Source organism: Urocitellus parryii, chromosome 6, assembly GCF_045843805.1.
Source record: "Urocitellus parryii isolate mUroPar1 chromosome 6, mUroPar1.hap1, whole genome shotgun sequence".
Taxonomy (NCBI): domain Eukaryota; kingdom Metazoa; phylum Chordata; class Mammalia; order Rodentia; family Sciuridae; genus Urocitellus; species Urocitellus parryii.
In genome coordinates, this window is record NC_135536.1 from 194211276 (window position 1) to 194233338 (window position 22063).

The 22063-nt window shown below is 57.6% G+C and overlaps 1 protein-coding gene across 1 annotated transcript in view; it reads right to left on the reverse strand.

Moving 5' to 3' along the window:
* The window catches only part of Eya2 (EYA transcriptional coactivator and phosphatase 2), a gene marked incomplete at its 5' end in the record, with an annotated part of 114793 nt that overhangs the window by 14377 nt on the left and 78353 nt on the right, over nucleotides 1-22063 (reverse strand). The window contains one exon of the mRNA XM_026390955.2: nucleotides 9516-9605. Coding sequence (XP_026246740.2) covers nucleotides 9516-9605 — 90 coding nt within the window. The remainder of the gene's footprint in view (nucleotides 1-9515; nucleotides 9606-22063) is intronic.

Here is a 22063-nt window from a genome sequence, read left to right on the forward strand (position 1 = left end):
GTCGGTGGTGGAGTGCCCCTGAGTTCAATCCCTGGCACCCCCTCCCTCCCCAAAAAGAACGGAGTAGACCTTGATGTGAACACACAGGGTGTTTCCGAGACAGCTGACAGAGTGAGAAAAGGCAGAGTGAGACATGGAGCTGGGCTCGGCGTTCACATCTGTGACCCCAGCTCCTTGGAAAGGAGGAGGCGGGGGATGGCAAGTTCCAGGCCGGCCGGAGCAACCTGGCAAGAGCCTGTCTCAAAAATCAACCAGTCAATAAAAGGAGCTGGGGATGGGGCTCAGTGGCAGAGCTCCCCTGGGTTCAAACCCCAGCACAGAAAAAGAAAAAGCGATGCCTTCAGCATATCGTGTGGGTACAAGAACATATTAAAACACCGTCTACTGCACATGGATCTCTACAGACAGTGAATGAGTGGGAAGAGAAGGGTCTAGGACCCTCACCCCAGCCTGGAAGCCGCACTCCACATGGGCAGCAGCGGGGACAGCTCTGAAGGAGAGCTCCGCTGTGAGGACACTCTCCACTTTCATCTTCTTTAAGAAACGAGAAGAACATGTGCTTGGACGGCTCTTGAGAAATGGATTAAAATGCCCAGGCAGGAGGGGGGTCTCCCGTGGGGAGGAGCTGACAGGAGAGAGGCACCGGGCCACCCGCCCTGCAGAGAGGGGGCAGAGGGAGGGGACGGTGTCTGTCCCCCAGACGCTCAAGGCCCAGCCCCACCGTCTGTGACCTTATTTGGACACAGGATCTTTGGAGGTCACTGAAGATGAGGCCCGGGTGGGGGGCTCTAGCCCACGTGACAGCGTCCCTATAGAGGAAGAGTGCCATGGGAGGTGAGGAGTGACACGCGGGTGACAGCTCTCCCAGCCAGGGGCCGCGGCCGACCAGCGGGAGGAGGAGGGGATCTTCCCCTTGGGCGGACCCCCTTGACCTTGGACTTCTGGTCTCCCGTTCCTGTGGCTCACGCCACCTGGTCCGGGGCACTTGGTGACACAGGCCTGACACGGAGCCCAGGGTGCCGTGGGCGGAGCAGCCGGGTCTGAACGCAGGGGCCTCTGCTGTGTCCCCAGAGACGCGTCCACCCGGAGAGGAGAAGGCACGCGGCCCTGTGCCCCACGTGCACGGCCATCACCCATCCTGGGCCACTGCGGCCTCCTGGCCTTCCCTCGCCGTCCTCCACAGGCCGGCCAGCAGCCCCTGGCCCTCCCTTCAGCCCGCACCACGACGGCCATGCCCCCTCCCCACAGCCCTCACAGGGTCCAGCTGCTGCCACCCCCACCTGGCCCCAAGGTGGCCTTTGGCCGTGGGTGGACGCGCGGTTTACTGGAACAGGCTGGGTCCTCAAGTTCGCGCCCCAGCGGCTTTCGCCGTGTGATGCCATGAGACGGCGGCACAGCCCGCAGGGCCTGGAGCACGGGCCATCGGGCCCTTCACAGAGCAGCTTGTCCCCGCTGGCTGAGACCACTGCAGTCCCCTCCTCCTCTCCCTGCTCCTGCCCTGCCCCCCTACTCCCCCACCCCATCTCCGTCCAGCAGCCAGGTGGGCCCTGCTGAACCCTAAGTCAGATCATGCCCCTCTCCTGCTCCAAGCCCCACAGTGGTTCACCTCCCTCCAAGTACAAGTGTCACTGTCATAGCCATGGCAGGGAGCCTGCCCCACCTGCTGCACAGCCTCATGCTGGCTGCCACTTTGACCTCATCTCCTGCACCCCTCTCCTAGCCTCCTGCTAGTCTTTCAACAGATGGCACATCCTGCCACAGGGCCTTTGCACTCACTGTTCCTCTGCCTTGAATGCCTTTCCCATCTTTTCCCATCTGTCAAAAGCCTGCCAAAGGCTTTGTTTTTCTTCTCCTTCTCCTTCTCCTCCTCCTCCTCCTCCTCTTTCTCCTTCTTCTTCTGTAAAAAATCCCCCAACACTGGGGTGGGGATACAGCTCACTTGTTAGAGTGTTTGCCTTGCATATACAAGGCCCTGGGTTCAATCCTCAGCATAGAAAAAAAAATCGTCCCCCAACCCTCTCCCAGGTCATCTGGGTGACTTCAGATTTCCCTCTTTACTGTGTGGGCCTCTAGGGCTAACTTGGGCCTAGTACAATGACCATTTTCTTCTTTCATCTACTAACTCAGAAAAGTCCACAGATGCTGCCTATTTTTTTAAATCAGTTTTTGCAAGGTGGACAATAGGGCAGATAAAGGCACAGATTCTGGGGCCTGGATTCAAATTCTGGCTCTGCCACTTACTGACTGTGTAACCTTGGCTTCCCCAGGGTGGCTGAGCTATGGACATACCTACCCTGCAGGGGACATAAGGACTCAGTGAGTGGACACAGGCGAAGCCACTGAAAAGCAGAAGTGTTGCTCTTACTGCCGTTTTGAGTTGGATAGGTCCAAGCTCTGCCTGGCACAGAGTTCCAGGAGAGTCACAAACAGCAGACGCGGAGGGGTCAGGATGCTGCCGATGCACCTGGGGTCAAGTTCACGCCCCCAGGGTGTTAGGGTGGCGTTTGAATGCCGTCCCTGGGCTCCACATTGTTGGGTGTGGATCTAGAGGAAGTCACTTACACCTTTGAGTCTTCAGATCTTTAGATCATTGAATAGGTGTAGACCTACAGAAAAGTCGCAAAGAGCAAAGACCCCAGGAGAGCTCTCAGGCCCTCTTTGCTACGTCATCGTCATCGTTGGCTCCTGTTAGCCCTGGGGTCGGATTCCCAGAGCTGTCCCGCAGTGTCTCCGTTCTGTTCCAGGGTCCCATGGGGAGGGGAGGGCACGTGGGGTGGGTGTCAGGGCTCCCTGGGCCCCTCTGGGCTGCGGCAGATTCCGACTTTCCTTGCTCCTGAGGAGTGTCAGGGAGCGTCTCTCAGCTGGGATCTCTGTGCGGTTCTTCCTGTGGCCTGGGTCAGGGGCCTGGGTGGGGGTCAGCGAAGGGAAGCGCCCCCCATAGTGAGGGTCATGTAGCACTGTTGCAGTGGACCGTGTCCCCTGGCTAAGGTGCTGCCCCTCGGGCGTCATCTGTACGGTCCCTGTCCCTCTCTGAACTGTGTTTTGGAAGGAAGCCTCCAGGCGGGGCTCACAGGGGGTGTGATATCTGCGTGAATTATTTGGGGCGTTTTGGCGTGAGGCCCTTGTCTATTCCCCACTAACTTGTTTTTGTGTTCGTTTATCTCCATCAGCCTGGACTTAGGGACACCTACTTGACATTCTGGGTCAGAGTCAACACTGTGTTATTTCTCTTTTGACTAAGTTGTTTGAAGCTCTCAGCTGGATCCCGTGTCCCTTCCGTAGGACCCGTCCTGGTGGGGTTCTGAGCACACCTTAACTTTCAGCCCCTGTCGGATGCTCCTGGCCCATCCTGTACCCCCTGCTCCAGCCGGCACCAGCCATCTCTCCAGGGAGCTCCGGTCCTTTGATGGAAGGATGGTGTTACAGACTAAATCCTGGGCCCTGGTGGCTCATGGCGATAGGGGAGTCATGGCCCTGGGCCTTCTCGGTGACAGGACAAGGTCACTGGTCTTGTTCTGTGTTTTTAAATCATGAAAAATGGCCAGAATGCCTGCCTGCCGGTGTGTGCTGAGGCGGGGGCAGGCCCCCAGAAGCTGGTCCAGATGCATCCTCTCACCGTGTGAAGGCTGGCGTCCCCCAGGACCCCAGGGAGCCTGTGTGGAGAGAGGCAGGGGCGGTCCCCTCTGCTGGGACGGCAGGACACCCCAACCTTCACGGGATGCAGTGTGTCCACTTGTCCATAAGCTCGGAATCCGGCTTTAGTTTCAGGGTGACAGCAGAAGCGTGGAGGGGACATTCTTCCTCTTGGCTGTGACGTTGTGCAGAGTGGGACTGAGCTTTCCTGGAGGGCTCGTGGGAACTCTTGTTCAAACCAGCGGGACCCAGTGCCATTTTGGGGAGAAGGACTTTAGCAGTTTGACGCTCTCTTGTGATTATTTATTTATTCTTCATTTCCCTTCGGCTCCTTTGGGTGATCCACATCTTTCTGAAGGGGTCAGCCTCACCTGGCTTTTCCAACTCACAGCAGCAGTTCTTCACGCGGTGGCTGCATGATGACACAGACGAACCTGCCCTAACGCTGCTCTTCTCACGCTGGCGTGGCTGGGTGACTTGTCCCCTGCCCCTCACCGTGCTGGCCCGAGGCTCGTCTATGTTCATGGCCTGTCCACCACCGGCCTCAGGAGTTTCCTGGCTCACCTTCTCCCACGCCCCCAGGGTGGATACTGCAGAATCCTTGCTGTGCCTGTCTGAGCGCTGGGGACAGACACCCGGGAGAGCCTGCTGGGTGGAGCTGCCGAGGGCTGGCCCTTCCCCAGCTCTCCTGTGGCCCGGCCTGTGACTTTTGTCACCAGCTCTTGGAGACGGAGTGCAGAACACAACTGTGGACGGCTGGGCTTTAGAAAAAAGACTCTGGTCGCCCCAGGAGCTTCCCGACCACTCCTCCTTCAGGGAGGTGGACTTTAAAAGTGAGGCTGCTGACCCCTTCCCCCGGCTGCAGGCAGGGGTCCGTCCACTCTCCTCTCCAGAGCAGCCCGGGGGGTGCGCTGCCTGGCGGGACGGGCTGTCTTCCTGCGCTGTCTCCATGTTCAGTTGTCCCGAGAGCACGCGGGGCTTGGCCTGCGCTGTCTTTGTGGCCCGTGGGGAAGGACACTGTGACAGCAGCTCAGACCTAACACAGTGACACGCTCTCCCCAAGGCTCCTGCGGAACCGTGATGCAGACGGTCAGCAGCCCCGGCCGCCCCCATTCCAGCCGCTTCTGACCCGCCAGCCTGGTCGGTCCCAAAGCTCCGGGGCCCCACCAGGCCGCCAGGCTGCTCCGGAAGGCTCCCAGGCTGCCCCGCCGGGACCCTCACGTTCCCCTTGCTCCCTGGCCGAGAGTCTCCAGGGCTCTGCTCATCCTCGTTCACAAGTCACCTCCAACGTGCGACTCCACGAGGGACCAACAGCCCAGGCCCACACCGCGTCCGTCCGCTGGCTCTTGGAGTGTGTCCCCGCTGGGCCCCAGTGTCCTGTCTGGGCAGAGGGAAGGACACCTCCCTGCAGGCGGGGTCAGGACTCAGGGGGTCCTTGCGCGGGGTGCCAGGTGCAGTCGGTCCGTGGTGCGCGTCGCAGTGGGGATTTCGGTGCCAGTGTCCTGTCTCTGCAGCGGGGGCGCGGGTCTCCCTTGGCTGTGGCCCACATGATGAGGGACAGGCAGGTGGCTCTTCAATCACTGGCTGGCACCCATCGGCTACCTCTGGGATGGTGCCCATGACCTCCTTGTGTGCCCACACCAGCCCCCACCGTGTCATGACCCCTCATGACACGGTCCTCGTCCTTCTTTCTGGAAACGCCTTAGGGTCCCTGCGCCGCTCTCTGTCCTCGGGCAGTGGGGTGGAGGCCCCGGGCTGGAGGCCGTGACTGTGAGCCTTGGTCTGCGCTGTGCAGGCCCAGGCCCGGGCGGGGCTCTCGCGGGAGCGGGTTTCTGGACAATCCCGCGACTGTTCATCACGTGCCCCACTCACTCGACTTCACTCCCTTTTAGAATCATTAAAGACCATCACCTCAGACACTGTGGTGGCCCTTCCCTTCCTTCTGAGATGGGGACTTGCCTGTTGCCTGTTGGACCTGGGCTCCTGGCTCAGGGGACTCCCCCGCCCCCGCCCCCAGGGAGTGGGATCACAGCGTGGCCACCACGTCCCCCGCTGTGACGGGCCACAAGCAGCTGTGTCACAAGACTTCAGTGGGCCGCTGTGATGGGTGGCCGCTGTCACAGGGCGCCCCGCCTCTGTGTGCCTTGCTGTGGGGGTGAGTCGGGAAGCCAGCTCTGTTTTCCAGATTCACAGTGACATAATTGCCGACGAAGAAAATGGAACCATCCGGAAGGTGGCACCCTCCCGGTGTCCCTGGGGTGCTCAGAGCCCAGACTGTGGGACCCTGTGCTGGCCCCCTTCATAGTGACCACCCAGAGGCGGGGCTTCCCCTCGGCTCAGCTAACAGAGGAGGAGACTGGGGCTCAGAGAGGCAGAGCCGCTGGCCCAGGTCACACAGCCAGGGGAAGGTGGAGCCTGGGTGCACATCCCCGCCATCCCGACCGGCCCTCGGGCCTCTGGGCTCTCCTCTGGGAGTGCTGCCACCTGGGGTCCTCAGAGCCAGTGACCTGGCACAGACACCTGCTTCTCTTCTCCCCTGGGCAGCCACAGTCAGCCTGTCATGTCATTGAAAGGTGTCCAGTGGCCCCTTGTCACCCTTAGGGTGGGATCCAAAGCCTGGCAGTGGCCAAAGGCCCTGCCCCAGTGCCCGCCCCAGCCCTTCCTGCCTCCTTCCTCTCCCTGGAACCCGCCAACCTGGGACATGCCTCAGGACCTTTGCACTGCTGTCCTTCTGTCTGGAACATCTTCCAGATGCCCACGTGGCCCCTCTCTCACCTCTGCAGGTGTCTGTTTAAATGTCAGAGGAATTTCCTGGCGAGACAATACCCCGTGACAGCAGCTTCTGCTGCCCTTTCTTTCTTGGTCTCTTTGGACTGCTCCTTATTGGACACGAGAGTCTAGATTCAGTTCTTTAAGGTCTGCCTCCCGACCAAGAGGCCAGTGCCTTGAGGTCATGGGTCTCGTTCCCACTGGGGACTGAACTCAAGGGTGTTCTACTTCTACTCACACCCCACCCCTTTCAGAAAATTAAAAAATATTTCGAGACAGGATCTAAGTTGCTGAGGCTGGCCTTGAATTTGTGATCCTCCTGCCTCAGCCTCCTGAGTAGGAGGATGTGAGCCATCCAGCCGGCCTCTGGCTGGTTTTGAGTGTGGTTGAGCGGGCAGCACTCAGCCGGGGGTGAGTTCTTGGGGAGAAGCTGCTGGAGGCAGGAAGGGAATCCTTATTTGCAGGTGGCACGGCGGATCTGACTTTGCTCCCTGAGCAGGTCCCTCTGAAGGAGAGGCCTGGAGCTGGCCTCGGCAGGCCACAGGCCCTCCCTGCCTGGCCTCCCGGGAGCCTGGGGCTGCTGCTTGCCTTCTGACAGGCGCCTGCACCAACAAACAGTGGCTTTCACCTGTGGGCGTCTGAACTTCTCCTGGCGTAACCTGGTTTCAATGCTGCGACGTGCCCTGGGGGCTCCTGGCACTGGGGACATTTTTGAAAAAACATTAGAGAATAAACCAAACTGGCTTCGCTGCGCAGCTCCAGCTGGTGATCAGGACCCTTCACAAGAGGTGGGACCCAGCCTTGGACTTTGGGGCCAGCAAGAAAGAGCAGAGGGGAAGGGATTCTGAAGACACGGCCTGGAGCCCGCGGGGGTCCCCCAGGCCAGCCCAGGTCCGCGGCAAGCCTCCCGCGCCCTTGGGAGCCTCGGGTGCCTGTGATGCGAGGAGGGTGCCCACGGCATGCCCACGCCCTCCGCTTGACTCATCTACTGACCACACATGGGCAGACCACGCCAGGAGTCCTGCCAGCCTCTGCCCCACCCCACGCTTCAGCAAGTCCCTGGGCTTCACCTGGTCCCCAAAGCCCTTCCTGACCCCTGGCTCCAACCCACCGTTCTCCCCTGCTTGGTCGCCTACGGCCACCTCTTCACCTGCTCCCACCCCCACGCCTCCCTGCCCACTGCCCACTCTCCATGCAGCAGCCAGAGTGGTCTTTGGAAAACCAGGTCATGTGGCCTCTCTTGCTTAGTGTCCCCTCTCCCGTGGCTCTGCACAGCACTTGGGATACGCTGATTCCACGGCACCTCCCTCTCCAGACTCGTCCTCCTGGCTGTCCCTAAACAGTCACCCAGTTCCTGTGCTCACCCCAGGGCCTTGGCACTTGCTGTCCCACCTGCTGGGATCCATGTCTGGCCGGCGCCTGCCCTCACTCCCCTGGAGCACCGTCCCTGGAGGACGCCATCCGCCCACCACCGCTCTCACCTCTGACCTCTGATGCTCCTTGCACCCCTTCTGCTGTCACAGACAGGCTCACTTTTGGATTTGATTGGCTGTTTCTGCCTGGGCCCTGGGGGTTTATGCAAATCAGGGTGCCCCCCCCTGCAAACAGGAGATCTACTCTGGACTTTTTGACCTCGAGGGCCCGCCGTGCCCTCCCTTTTTATTCTAAAGCAAGTTAGATTTTGATATTCCCAGTCAGCTCAGTCTTTGTTACAGGTTCCAGAAACACTTGCTGAATTTAATGGCCATCAAACAAACGAACGAACAAACAAACAAACAAACAAACAAACAAACCCTCCCGAGCTCTCTCTCTTCCTGTTCTCCCCCCGCCATGGGGGCGCGCTCAAGAGCACCTGCACCTTGCTTTGGCCAAGGACAGCGCTGGCCTCGCTGCCAGAGGCGTTCTCCCCGACACCGAGGCTCCTCCTTACTCACTTTCCACCCAGACCCTTTCCTTGAATCGGGTTCTCGTGGGGCAGAGAACATCGAGTCTGTCTTTTGGATGGAAAGACAGAGCCCAAGACTGCCAGGATTCCTGTCTCTAGCCGGAGGACCCTTCCTGAGGATGAATATTCACACTGCCCTGGGCAAGGACAGGTTTGGAATCCACACCTTTATATTTCAGCTCTACAGCTCAGTCCCAGGGATTTTCTAGAGACTGAGAAAACTGTTCCTAGTAGGATAAATAGAATTGTTCTTTCACATACAGTTTCATGGTAAGATGCCTTTATTTTTCAATCTGTGAGCCAAAAACCTGATTGTCATCTACAAAGCCAGAAGAGCCTCACACTGATCTTTTCTATCACTCCAACCTCTCTTCACCTGAGGAGAGCTGCTTATTCCTCCATTTGAGGGAAGTAATTCATATTTCCCTTCTTGCTTTGGTCACCAGGAAGCTCAGATTCACTCTGAACATGACAAAAGCAGTTCTGAGCCTGAATTTTTAAAAAATTCATGACGCAGCTCTTGATCCCTTTGCTTAAATAGTTCTCTTTTAAATATGTTTTCCATTTGAAGTCCTTCCCGAATCTTTCCGACAGAGACTGTCGGAAATAAATGACTTAAGTTTATTTCCGAAGCTGCCCCCCTCCTTCCTACCTCCCTTGCATCTTGCCTGGGGGCTCAGGAGCAGATACACTAAATAAGATTAGTCCCTCCGCTCGCTCTCACTCTCTTTCTTTGTAAAACATGCTTTCAGGGGAATGTAAATTGTTTTTAAAAGCTTCCATCCTGGCCCACTGCTAATCATCGCTGACCCAGGAGGATCTGCCCTCATTTGCCTTAATAAACTTATTAAACAGCAAATTTCAGGAGGAAGAAGCGACACGGCCCTTATTGGATTAGCAGGACTGCCCTGGACATCACCGGGGCAGGGAGAAGGCCCGAGAGCCGCGCAGGAAGGCAGGGAGATAATCCGGCCAAGTGTTTCCAATAGGCCATTGTTGGCCCAGTTCTGGGCCTTCTTGGGAGTGGCTAGCAAAAGTTTCAAGCCTCTAAAAGAAGAAGAGATGTAAAAAGGAAAGAAAAGAAAGAAGAGGTGGAAAGAAGCATCTGCTCTCCCCTGGAGGAGGTGATTAAATATGGCAACTCCTACGGGGACCAGGGACTGCAAACCTCCAGGTCATTGAAGAAGAGGTGTGTGTCCGCCAGGTTGAAGATCATCTCCTCCATCATCAGGCCGATGCGCACGGACGTCGTGGTGTCCTGTGGGAGAGAGAAGGCACAGTCTCATGCAGGCGCAGCCTCTGGGTCTCAGCCTCCCTGCCCACCCCTGAGGGCAGCGTGGGTCCTTCTCCTCGGCCAGCTCCCGAGTGGCCTGGAGTGTGCCCGTGGGGGCCGGGCTGGTGACGGCGCCCAGCCTCCAGGGCCGGCTGCTAGGTCCTATCCACCGGCTCCAGTGTGAAGTCTCCTGCAAACACCTGGCTCTGTAGACACCTCAGTGACCGTGCCACCAGGACACATCCTACGGAAGTGGCTGTAGCCAGCGTGGGCTACAAGACCTGGCTCTGACCGTCACCTTTAATCCCTCCTCTCTCCTCTGTGCCTTCCCAAAGTAACTACTGTCCTGACCCCGGAGCACCCACTCAGATCTTGGTAAACACGTCAGCGCCCAGGGACAGCACTTTTTGGTTTTGTGGGACGCCGGGAAGGCTTCAGGGAAGGTGTGTGGGCACTGGGAGGGCCTGACCGTTGGTCTACAAACTTGGCTATCAGAAAGAGTCTGCTGTCCCCAATACAGTGACCCTGTTGAACTCAGGTGTGACCACGTGACTGGCTTTGGATGATACTACGTGGGCAGAAGTGGAGTTTCCCTCTTGGCCAGGGCCTCCGTGAGCTGATGCAGGTGTGTCAAGCTGCCTTTCTTCCCACTTCACAGGAGGGAGCGTGTTCTGGATGAAGGCTATTCTGTCTGCCTGGGTTCCAGGCTAAAGGTGGCACCCATCCAGCTGCTGCTGGTAATGGACTTACACCACAGTGAAAGGTAGACTGAGAAATAGAGTTGGGGATGTTTGTTACTGCAGCGTACCTCACCTATGCTAATGGATGCACATGGGGAATAAGGAGCACACTCATTTTCAGTCCTGCTTGCACACTGTGATGCCGTGTGGAGCATGAAAGAAATCCCAGCCTCTGCCTGCACTGCATACCAAGACCAGGATCGCTGTGGGGTGCTCCAGGCACCCGGAAGCTCAGAGTCCCCCGGTGATTCCCGTGTGCTGCCACGGTGCAGAACCACTCGTCCAGAGTGTGCCCAACACCCCGTCCTCGATTCCTGACAAACACCCGCGAAGCGCTTTCTCTGTACGCCCTGGAGTGTGATCTCATTCAGTCCCCGCGAAGCTCTACGAGGGCAGCAGTGATTCTCCCATTTTACAGATGAAGAAACTGGGGTGCACAGGGCGGGGTGCCCAGTTCAAGGCCACAGGAGCTGGTGAGCACTGGGGTCTGACCCCAGGTCACCTGGCTCCAGAGCAGCTCCGCCTCTGAGAGGACTCCAGGGCTGGGGTCGGGAGAGAGAGGAGGCCTGTCCCCCCTCCAGGAACTAGTTTTCCTGTTGGGATCTTTCACTGGGCGGCCGTCTCACCTCCACCATGAAAATACACAATCAGGAACATAGACCCTCTTGACCCTAAAAACTAAAAACCAAACGAACCAGAAAACACACATGAAAGAAAGAAGGAAGGAAGGAAGGAAGGAAGGAAGGAAGGGAGGGAGGGAGGGGGGAGGGAGGGAGGGAGGGGGGAGGGAGGGAGGAGGGAGGGAGGAAGGGAGGAGGGAGGGAGGGAGGGAGGAAGGGAGGAGGGAGGGAGGGAGGAAGGAAGGAAGGAAGGAAGGAAGGAAGGAAGGGAGGGAGGGAGGGAGGGGGGAGGGAGGGAGGAGGGAGGGAGGAAGGGAGGAGGGAGGGAGGGAGGGAGGAAGGGAGGAGGGAGGGAGGGAGGAAGGAAGGAAGGAAGGAAGGAAGGAAGGGAGGGAGGGAGGGAGGGGGGAGGGAGGGAGGAGGGAGGGAGGAAGGGAGGAGGGAGGGAGGGAGGGAGGAAGGGAGGAGGGAGGGAGGGAGGAAGGGAGGAGCAGCTGCCGACCTCAGGTTTGCCTGTGGTGAGGGAGGAGGCGGGGAACAGCCCTAGGCCCAGTCCCTGGTTAGGCTGCGGAGCCCACACCCGGTCCCTACGGTCCCCACGGTCCCCACGGGAGTGGCTGCGGGGAGCTTGGTGAGAGACTGGGGAAGCAAAGCCGGTGAGTGGGCCCGAGGGTGAGGGCCTCGGAGGAGTAAATTCTCATGGGATATTTCCTGAAGCCGAGATCAGGCCTGACCCAGAAAACGATCAGACGCCACAGTATCAGCGCTTCACCTAGAAATGCAGAGGGAGGTGACCACAGAAGAATCAGCCCAGGATGACAGTTGTTGCCTTAGGGTGAAAGAAAGGGTGATGCGGTCACTGGGCAGTGGCTGGTTTCCATGGACGTTTCCTTGCAGAATGCCATGAATTTAACCTCTGTGTGTGTGTGTGTGTGTGTGTGTGTGTGTGTGTTTCTTGTGTTAAGAAATGAAGATCCCAGGCAGCAGACGGAGAGATTCTCGTTTTCTTTTTCTGTTTTTGTCTTTGGTACTAGGCTCCACCACGGAGCCTCCCCCCGACTTCTGTACTTTATTTAGAGACAGGGTCTCCCAGAGTTGTCCAGAGCCTCACGATGTGGCTGAGGCTGGCTCTGAACTCACCGTCCTCCTGCCTCAGCCTCCCGAGCTGCCTGCGGGGATCCCAGGTGTGGGCCACCACACCCAGCCACATTCCAGCTTCACTGTTTATCCTAGAGAAAAACTCACGCACCTGAGCAAGGACGAGACGGTCCTTAGGGTGGGAGCCGCGTCACACGCCTGTAACCCCAGCGACTCGGGAGGCAGGGGGATTGCAAGTTTGAGGTCCACCTAGGAATCTTAGTGAGACCTTGTCTCAAAAATAGAAAATAGAAATAATGGGGGACGTAGTTCAGCAGTAGAACACCCCTGGGTTCAACCCTCAGTACGGCAAAAAAGAAAAAAAAAATTCAGTATAGAACTGTTAGAAAGGCCAAAGGTTGGAAACGACTTAGCTGCCCGGCCGAAGGAGACTCAGAACACGATGCAGCCTACCGCTATGGAAAACTGAATTTCAGTAAAAGAAATGGGCTGGGTCTCCATGGGTTAACACGAACACACCAAAAAATATATTCTCGGGTGAGATAAAACCCACCTCTACGTTCTATACTGCATACTGCTGGCACGTCTTGGTGACACGGTCACTATGTGCTGTCCCTGGGCGCTGACGTATTTACCACGATCCCAGTGGGTGCCCCCAGAGTCAGCACATCGGTTACTTTTGGAAGGCACAGAGGAGAGAGTAGGAATTAAAGGCCATGGTCAAAGCCAAGTTTTGTATCATCCAGAATATTCTAAATTTTTTCAAAAGAAGATATTTGAATATTTACTGTGCAATTAAAAGTTAAACGACTACAACAAACCCAAAGTACCCGAATGTCGGGAGCCCGTGGACCACCCGCCCGGCTCGGCAGGCCCCCACTCAGGTTCCCGAGACCCGCTGAGGTCCGCGCTGATGTGGGAGCTGCCCAGACGGGCCTCCTTTCACAGCTCCTTACTGAAGACCCGCTGGGCCCCGGGCAGGGAAGTCGGCACCAGCCCCCAGAGGAGCACCCAGAGCTCGGGGACCCCGTGCCTCCTGCACCCCAGACAGACCACGGTGTCCAGGGAGAAGGTGCTTCCCCAGGGCTGCAGAGACAGAGGAGTTAACATCAAGACTGGGGAGGACTCTGCGTGATCAGTAGAGGACACATTGGACTGCATCGGGACCAGAGCCGTCCCTTTCATCTCGCGTCATCTGTGGAACTTGTTGTCCCCCACACACCCCATAAACACGCCACCCGTCTCTGTGGCTCCAGCCACCCACAGCAGCGTGGAGGGGCACCCTGTTGGACCCAATCAGATAGAAGTTAAAATATGGAGCCTTCGCGCCGCGCTCTTCAGCTGACCAAAGGCCTCTGACCCCTCAGAGCCACTCGGATCTCCACCGCCCGAGGGAGCGAGGGTTAAAGGAGATGGCAGGTGTGTAAACACCGGGCCCAGCCCGGCTGGCAGCAGGATGGCAGCAGCTTGGGGATTGTCACCTCCCTCCCACCCCTAAGCAAAGAACCTGTCTCTGTCAACCCAGCAGGAGCACCGAAGGCACAGTCCAGAGCGCGCAGAGGACCCTTTTCCTGATCATTCTGTACTATTTGGATTCAAGAAAAATCAGTGTGTATTTTTCCAAATAAGCAATAGTATAAGTGGGTCCCTGTAAGACAAGGATCAATTTAAACCAGAGAACTGACAGAAGGGGGTCTCCCACACAGGCTTGCTCCCGGGAGGGGCTCTGCGGGCCGCGGGCTGGTGGGTGGAAGGGCTTCCCGTAGCCTGGAGAATCTGCGGGTGTCTTCCACTGAGCTGCAGCCCCAGCCTGAGGCCACTGTTTTTATTTCAAAACAGAGAGTCCAAGTATCTACCCAAAGTTGCTTTAATGAAGCAGAAGTCGATCTGTCCACTAAAGAATTTCCTTTCTGTATTTCCAACTTTTCTAAGCTCAGAACATTTTTTGTCATAGATGACTATAAAATGTGTTTGACTCAAAGAAGGGACACTAGTGCACTCTTTATCCCCATCACCAGCCTTTGGACACCAGGACGGCAGGTTCCAGGCTCCACAGAAAGGGGCCCCTGTGACGGGGTCCTCTGGATCCCTTCACTGTCCCTGTTGGATAATAATCATAATGACATAATGGAGTTTCTTGGTACCGGGGATTGAACTTAGGGGTGCTTAACGCCTGAGCCACCTCCCCAGCCCTATTTTGTATTTTATTAGAGACAGGGTCTCACTGAGTTGCTTAGTGCCTCACTATTGCTGAGGCTGGCTTTGAACTCATGATCCTCCTGCCTCAGCCTCCTGAGCCACTGGGATTACAGGTGTGCACCTGGCGTATAATGGAGTCTTATTCAGCCACAAAGAGGAATAAAACTATGTCATCTGCAAGAAAATGGGTGGAACTGGAGAACATCATGTCAAGTGAAATGAGCCAACTTGGAAGATGAAGGTGGTCTGCTTTCTCTCCTTTGTGGAATCCAGAGAGGAAAAAGCAGCAAGGTGGGGTGGGGGGGGTCTCCTGAAAGTCTAAGGGGGATCCGTGGCGTAGAGGGAAGGGAGCCGGGAGAGAGGAGGGAGGGATCATCCCCGGGGCATGGCCCAACGCACTGTTGATGATGGGCAGGGACAAGGGTGTGACCACGGACCCCATCACCACACACCACTGGAGGCACCAACAAAGACGTGGGAACTAGGGACAGGAGCCGTCTAACTGAGAGCGTGGGGCAGGGGCTCCGCGGTGGGCGGTGACAAGGGGATGTCCCCAGGCCGCCATTCAGCCTGAGAGGGCCTGGTTTTCTCCTCTGTGAGCGGCTCGCTTACTTGATCTGGTGTGAAACGATTCAATGAGTTTTTCCAAGTGCAGGTTACAGTACTTCTACCGAGAGGTGAATGACCGGCATCAAAACAGAAAAAGACTGGAGAGTGCCATACGTCTGGGGTCAGCTGAGCGCGGCCTGCGGCCTGCTTTTGTGAGTCAAGTGTTACTGGCCACGGCCATCCCCACCCGTCACTTCAGGTGGACGGCTGCTCTCCTGCCACATGGCGGTCCTGAGCGTCACCGCACAGACTGAAGCCAAAAGTATTCACTCTCCCTTCATGGAAGGAGTGTGCCCATCTCCAGGACAGACAGGGGAGTGTCCAGCCACCGCACACAGCAACGGGGACTTGTATTTCAGCACAGGGGCGGGTACTGGGTCCTGGTGCAAATGTACTTTTTTCTGTGCTGACACTGACGCACTTAAAAACCGCGAGTTAACAACTCGGGGACACGGAGCCAGGCCTGGAACAGAGCGAGCGCGGGGGACCTGAGCTTGGTCACAGCGACTGTTACGTGTCATCGCCGCTAACTCGTGCGATGTCACTCAGCTTGGACAGGTGGCTTTGGGTTGAAGCTCACGACTGATCTGACCCTCCATTCTTGGGCTGTGTCCTTAATGCCCAATAGGGTCACTCTGCCCTGAGGGGGTGGGTACCCTCTGTGGCTCAGCGTCATGACAGGACAGGTGCTTCATGCCCAGGAGGATGGGCTGTCCCTGTCCCCACCCCCACCTGCATGCCCCAGACGTCGATGGTGAGTGGAGGTCTCCCGTCCAGCTGAGTCATTTGGTGGATTTCCCTCGGGGCCTCTGCGGTGAGGCTGTAGAGGCTGGCTGTGCAGGAAATGCTGTTGGCAGGCCTGGGTCGGGCACGGTGAGGTCGTACCACTGGCCCCCAGAGAGACCAGGACAGCAGGGCCCAGGTGGGCACCCTTTGCCACCCCTTGTGCCGGGAGAGTCAGGGGGAGCGTCTGTGCTCCGCCGGGAGAGGGTGCCCGGGAGGGGAGGTGGCTCTCTCCTGGACTCTGCCCTGGGCCTTTTCCCTTGGTGACTTCACCCGTGTCCCTGACTGTGATAAACTCGCTGTGACTACAACCGCTTTCCCGAGGCCTGGAGTTCTGGTAAGTCTGAGGGTGGTCTTGGGCCCCGACACGGTGTCTTTATTAGGCACCTGTAACACCCACGGCTGGCTAACCAGGGGGGCAGTGTGTGGTGCAGAGAAGCTGACCTATCCCTTGCTGGCCTTCCAGGGTGACCACGAACTGAAGGCCTGGCCAGGATCATAGAGACTGGCTCAGGAAAGGCCTGGGGGTCAAGCTGAGCCCAGGGGAACTGGCCGCAGGACTTCAGCCATGACTGCGGGGAAAGAGGCCCTTGGTTCCCCAGGGGGGAAGGTAGAGTGTAAGCCCCGCCACTGCCCAGGAGGTGACAGATCCATGTGAGAGCCACAGGAAGGTGTCTGGGTCTGGACATTCTGGTCACACCAGCAGGTACATTTTCTTTTTCCTCAGATTACCTTGGGCCACTTAATTGCATCTGCAAAGTCCCCCTTGCCACATAAGGTGACACTCACAGGTTTTGGGGACCAGGACGTGGACATCTTTGGGGGCTGTGAGCCCATCAAAGCACGCAGCTAGGCCGTTTGCGAGAGCTGTGTTGGGCACGTCATCTAAAGACGGGGCCTTGGGACAGAAGTTCTCAGCGGGTGTGGCTGCTCCCCAGACCTGGTGTGGAAACCAGGGTGCGCATTTTGGCTGTCACAGTCACGGGGCGTCTTGGTATCGGAGGTGCCGAGGGTGTTCACGCCTCATGACGCGAGGGGGGACGCTGTCCACCTCGGGGAACGGAGGATTCTCACACACACACCCAACAGGACTCAAGTCTGGCTGGACGTGCACACAGAAGCCCTGCTTCTAATGACCAAGCCTGGTCCACGCCTGCACTGTATAAATAAGTGCAGGGCATCTTGCCCAGGATGATGGGAACGGGTCTTCTGTCTGCACGACCAGCGCGCCTGTCCTTCTGAAATCCCCTGCGGCTGCTTCGTTTTCTTAACTGCGAAGGTCCAGATGAGACGTAGGCGCAGGCTGAGAACCTCACGCCTGAGATGCTTGGCACCAGATGTGTTTTGAATTTCTTATTTTTTCAGATTTTGGAATATATTTACATATGAACAATGAATGATTTGGAGATGGGACCCAGGTCTAAACTCAGATTCATGAACATCTTATAGACATCTTCTACACGTCGGCTGGAGGTCATTTTAGATGATACTGTTAAGGCGCCTGTGTCTGATTGTCATCTCTTACACAAGGTCTTCCCCATTTGACGGAAAAGTCCAGACTCAGAGTGATGAAGGGGCGGTCCCAGGTCACCCTGCTGGTCAGTGGCCCAGGACGGACTCAGAAGCAGACCTGGGCCACTCACCTCACCACTAGGCTCCCCATGAGTCTGTGCAGGGACGAGAATATAAAATATTTTCCCAGCCCCATGTTGTCTACTTTTTAAGGAATAAATGATTCGTGGAATGAAATTCTCCTTCCCAGGAGGGCGGCCGTGACAAGCAGCCATCATCAGGAACCCGCGCTGCCCTCCTGTCGGGCCTCGGGTGGCCTTCCGATCCTATAACCGCCAGGCTTGGAGGGAGGGGAGGTCTGTGGGGGGGAGAGGCCCCCCTTATTGCCTCTGAGCGTCTGTGCCTTTAATTTCCTGGATTTGATAGGAAAAGGCAGAGTCAACTGTGAGTCCCCTTCCTGGTGCCACAGGGCTCCGCGGGAACCAGACCTGGGCGGGGTTTGAGGCAGCCCATTCCAGCCCTGCAGGCTCAGGACTGTCCCCTCTGCTCCCCAGCCTGCCGCACTTGGGTGTGGCCCGTAGCTCCTTGAGGTGTCACCTGGGAGGCAAAAGAGAGGGGTGCTGTGGGACACTTAGTTTGGTGACCAACTTGAGGGTCATTCATGTTATCAGGTGCGACGGTTCCAGAGTTTTCAGAAACACACGCGCCTGTGGGGAGCCAGGTTTCTTGGTGTCCCGGCCGGGCTCGGCTTCCTCCTCGCAGGGGCCTCGAGGGGGCAGTTCTGCTGTCATTCCTCCCAGGGTCCCTCCTCCAGATGCACAAAATGACATTCTAAGCCTTAGACTCCACCTGGCCCCGGGCTCAGCCCTCCTGAGCTGTTATCTGCTTTATTTTCAGCTCCAAACACCTCAGAGCCGTCCCAGGAGAGATGAGGGCCTCTGTGGCCATCTTGGGCAGCTGGGGTGAGGCATGATCTCCCTGCTTTCCGCTCCCCGGGAGGCACTGCCCTAGGGAGTCTGGCCACCAGGCGCAGTAGGTGCCTGGGAGTCTGCAGTTGTCTTTAAATACGAATGCGCTGCGATTCCATCCATCCCTACTGTTTAGGAAACACCCTTAGCTCTCTGGAAGTGTTTCTGGGAGACTTCTGGTGCCTGGTAAACAAATTCAACGGGCTAATTAGTTCCTTTTTTTTAAAAGAAGGGTTTTGGACTGGTTTTTTTAAAGGGGGAATCGGTGGGAAGGTCAACATTGCTTTTGCTTGTTTACAGAATTCCTTTGGGCGTTTTTAGCATTCTATAAATCAGGGGTTTCGACCTCGGCTTTGTTGACGTTTTGAACCAGGCAACTCTGTCGGGGTGCCCTGTCCCCTGCAGAGCGTGAGCGGCGCCCCTACCTCCACCGGCTCGATGCCAGTTGTACCCCCACCCAGAGAACACAGCCACAGGTGTCTCCAGGCTTTATTAAATGTGTCCTGGGGACAAAAGTCACCCCCAGTTGAGAACATGTGGCCTACTGATCTGAGAATCATGAAAAGTCAGGGTCTCTTGGGTCAGGAAATTGACCTTGGAACTGCAGAGCAAGAGACGTTAAATGACACCAGCCTTCCAGCAAGGTGACAGCTACAGTAACAACAAGAAGTCTCCAGCCGAGAGCGAGCGGGAGGTGCCACTCTCTGGGGGCCGGATGTGACCCCGTCGTCCTGTCCCACCCCTGCAGCCAGGCACCTGGCTACAAATCGGGGCTCTGCTCTGACTACTAGGGACTTGGGCAGGTCAGTAGCCCTCACGGTGCCCGTGTCCTTGGTGTCCACCTCCTGGAGGCAGGGTGACGGGTGACGAGCCGGTGACAGGGGCCTGGCCCACAGCGAGCACTGTGGTGGGCCAGTGGTCCTGCTCACGTCCATCACCTGCCCTGGCCTGTCCTTTCTCAGGTGCCACCTGAAAGGAGGGCCAGGGAGGTGCTGGGCTTGGCAGCTGGTGATCCAGGCCCGTCCCTCTGCTGTCAGCGCCCAGTCTGTCCGGGAGCCAGGGTGGGTCTGGGGGGGCCCTGGGCGGGGCGCTGGTGTGTCAATCACCCGACTTGGGGACAATGGGCTCTCACCTCTTCCGGATGGGAGTCCTCCCTCCCTGTCCTTTAAAGAAAAAAACAAAACCCGCCCAAGCCCCGGCCTTGTGACCCACCTTTAAAACCCCCGCCAAGTCGCCAAGTCGCTGTTTACAAGCTGAGCAAATAATTACCCTGCCACGAGGAAGAAAAGTCTTAATTAAAGCTATTCACGAAGCAGCTTCCCTATTTGGCAGGGCTTATCTGCAGAGGTGTCAGCCAGAGGTCAGGGACGGATTAGCGCACACCGAGAGCCGCCTGCCCTCAGCCTCCTCCTCGCAGTTGGCGCCTAATAATAAAGTTGTCATTAAAGGAGAGGATTTAATGGTTTTAATTGAGTTTAATTACTTGGAAACTCCTGGAAAACAGATCAGCTTGTTGAAAAAAAAGAAAAAAAAAACTTCTTTAGGGGAAGACAAGAAAATGCAGGTGGAAGAGCAGGAAGAGGTGGACCGCGTGTTCAGACAGTCAGGGAGGAGCCCAGCCAGAGCAGCACGGAGGCCCAGACGCGGAAGGTGGACCTGTCTGCACTCACAGGATCCCGACCCAGGCTGCAGGACAAACTCTGAGCCACAGACAAGCGGACAGACAGTGAGCCACAGTCAAGGGGAAGGAAAGGTCCCCCGGGGCCTCTTTTGAGGGCCAACCCTCAGCCTCAGGTGTGTTGCCTTTTGGAGATGGTCCGTGGCTGCAGGAACAACGGCTTCTGCCACGTTTCACTAGGATGCCAATTTGAGGGGTGGGCCCTCGACCCCTGAGCCACGTCCCCAGCCCTATTTTGTATTTTATTAGAGACAGCATCTCACTGAGTCGCTTAGGGCCTCGCCATGGCTGAGGCTGGCTTTGAACTCGTGATCCTCCTGCCCAGATCTGCCTCCCGAGCTGCTGGGATGACAGGCGTGGGCCGCCGTGCCTGGCTGGGATGTAAATTTATTTTATTTTTTACTTAATATATTTTTTAGTTGTACTTGAACACAATCTCTCTATTTTACTTATTTATGGGGTGCTGAGGACTGAACCCAGGGCCTCTCACGTACCAGGCGAGCGCTCTACGCGAGCCACGACCCCAGCCCCTAGGATGTAAATTTAAAGGCAAAAATCAATAGATGGATGGAGCTGTGAGCATCGACAGGCGGTGACCACCCTGACGTGTCCAGGACTGTGGGGCTCCCCGGGGCCCGGGACTGTCAGTGCTGTAAGTGGGAAAGTTCAGCCTCCACCGGGCCCGAGGCCGTCCTTGTCTGCCTCGTGGGCCACCACAGTGGCCTGCCCCGAGGGGACAGCTTCAGAGCAGGCTTCCAAAGCCTCAGTGTCATTCTACACAGGCTGCCCCTGCAGCAGGCCCACCCCCAGCACCTGGAGTCACCTCCTCAGGGGCCCTGGGAGGTCAGTCCTGCTGCCCTGTGCCAGGCCCACGGTGGACACCCAGACACAGAGGCAGAAGCACTGGTGGCAGGTCACGTGGCCTTGGACTTGAGCGCTGGCTCCAGAGCCCTCGCTCTGCCTCCACGGGGTGAGATCTAAGGCTCCGGGCTCTGAGGCCTGCAGGGTCCCGCCTCAGCTCGCGGCCCTGGGCGGCCATGAGGGGCGGGGCGCGGCTGTGTTCCCATAAAACTAGCACCAAGCCAAGTGGGGGCCGGGCGGGGCCTATTGGGTGGGTGTCCTTTGCCGACCCCTGCTCTGGACCACCCTCCCAGACACCACCGTCCCTTGCCACGTGGAGCTTACCTAAGGGAGGAGGAAGGGGACATGAAAACCTAAGAAGCATTTCAGGTCACACACAAGGTGATGTACTATGGAGAGGGAGAAATGAGCCGGATGGAGCGTGTTGTGGGGGAGGGCTGCTAGCAATGGGGTGATCAGGGAGCCCTCCCGGGAGGTGACATCTGAGTGAGACTTGATGGCATGAAGGAGCCAGCCATGGGGTGGGGGGAGAAGGAGCAGCCAGTGCAAAGGCCCCGGGGTAGGAGCAAGTGAAGTTTGTTGGAGCAGCGGAGAGACGCCAGGGAGTATAGTAGTCGACGGGAAATGGAGGAGATAGGCAGGAATCAGGGCACCCCAACCTCAGCCCTAACCCCGACCCTGACCCTGACCCTGACCTTCACCCTCTAGACCCAGGGAAGAGTGTGAATGTGATCTGAAGTGAGTCAGAAACCTGGGAACACTTTCCGGAAGGCCTGACTTACATCCCCAAAGATGACCCCAGCCGCCCTCTTGGCCCAGCACTGACCTGTCCAACGCGACCCCGGAGCTGGGTGTCCTCCTCACACCCACTTCCCTGCCCCGAGTGGGGCCTGGGCGGCGCACACCGCCTGCAGCTGTAATCCTCCCACTGCCCCCAGCTCTTCCTAGAGGACCAGAGTGCCCCTGAGAACAGGTGGCCTAGGGCTGGGCCACCTGGGGGGGCCTGCAGCAGACTGGCCAGCGCCCGCCCTATTTAAAGGAGGCAGGCAGTTCCCGCCGCGGGGGGCCCGCGTGGCCACACCCTGTGACTTCTCTAGAGAACCCAGGAACCTGGCTCTTTCTCGTTAGAGCGGCTCTGACTGGACTTCAATGCGCTCCTTCAACACAAGGAGCAGGGACATGGCTCCACTCTCTCTGTTTCCTGGTGGTGAGACCGCTCAGAGTCCCGCTTCCAGCTCGTCGGAAACCCACCCGACGTCACCGTTAACTGTGGTCAGCCACCAGGGCAGGGGCGGCGTCTCTGCACCCGCTGGCCGCCCCTCCTCCCCGGGCGAGAATCTCGAGGCCACTGCTCCAATGTCTACTTCCATGGGAA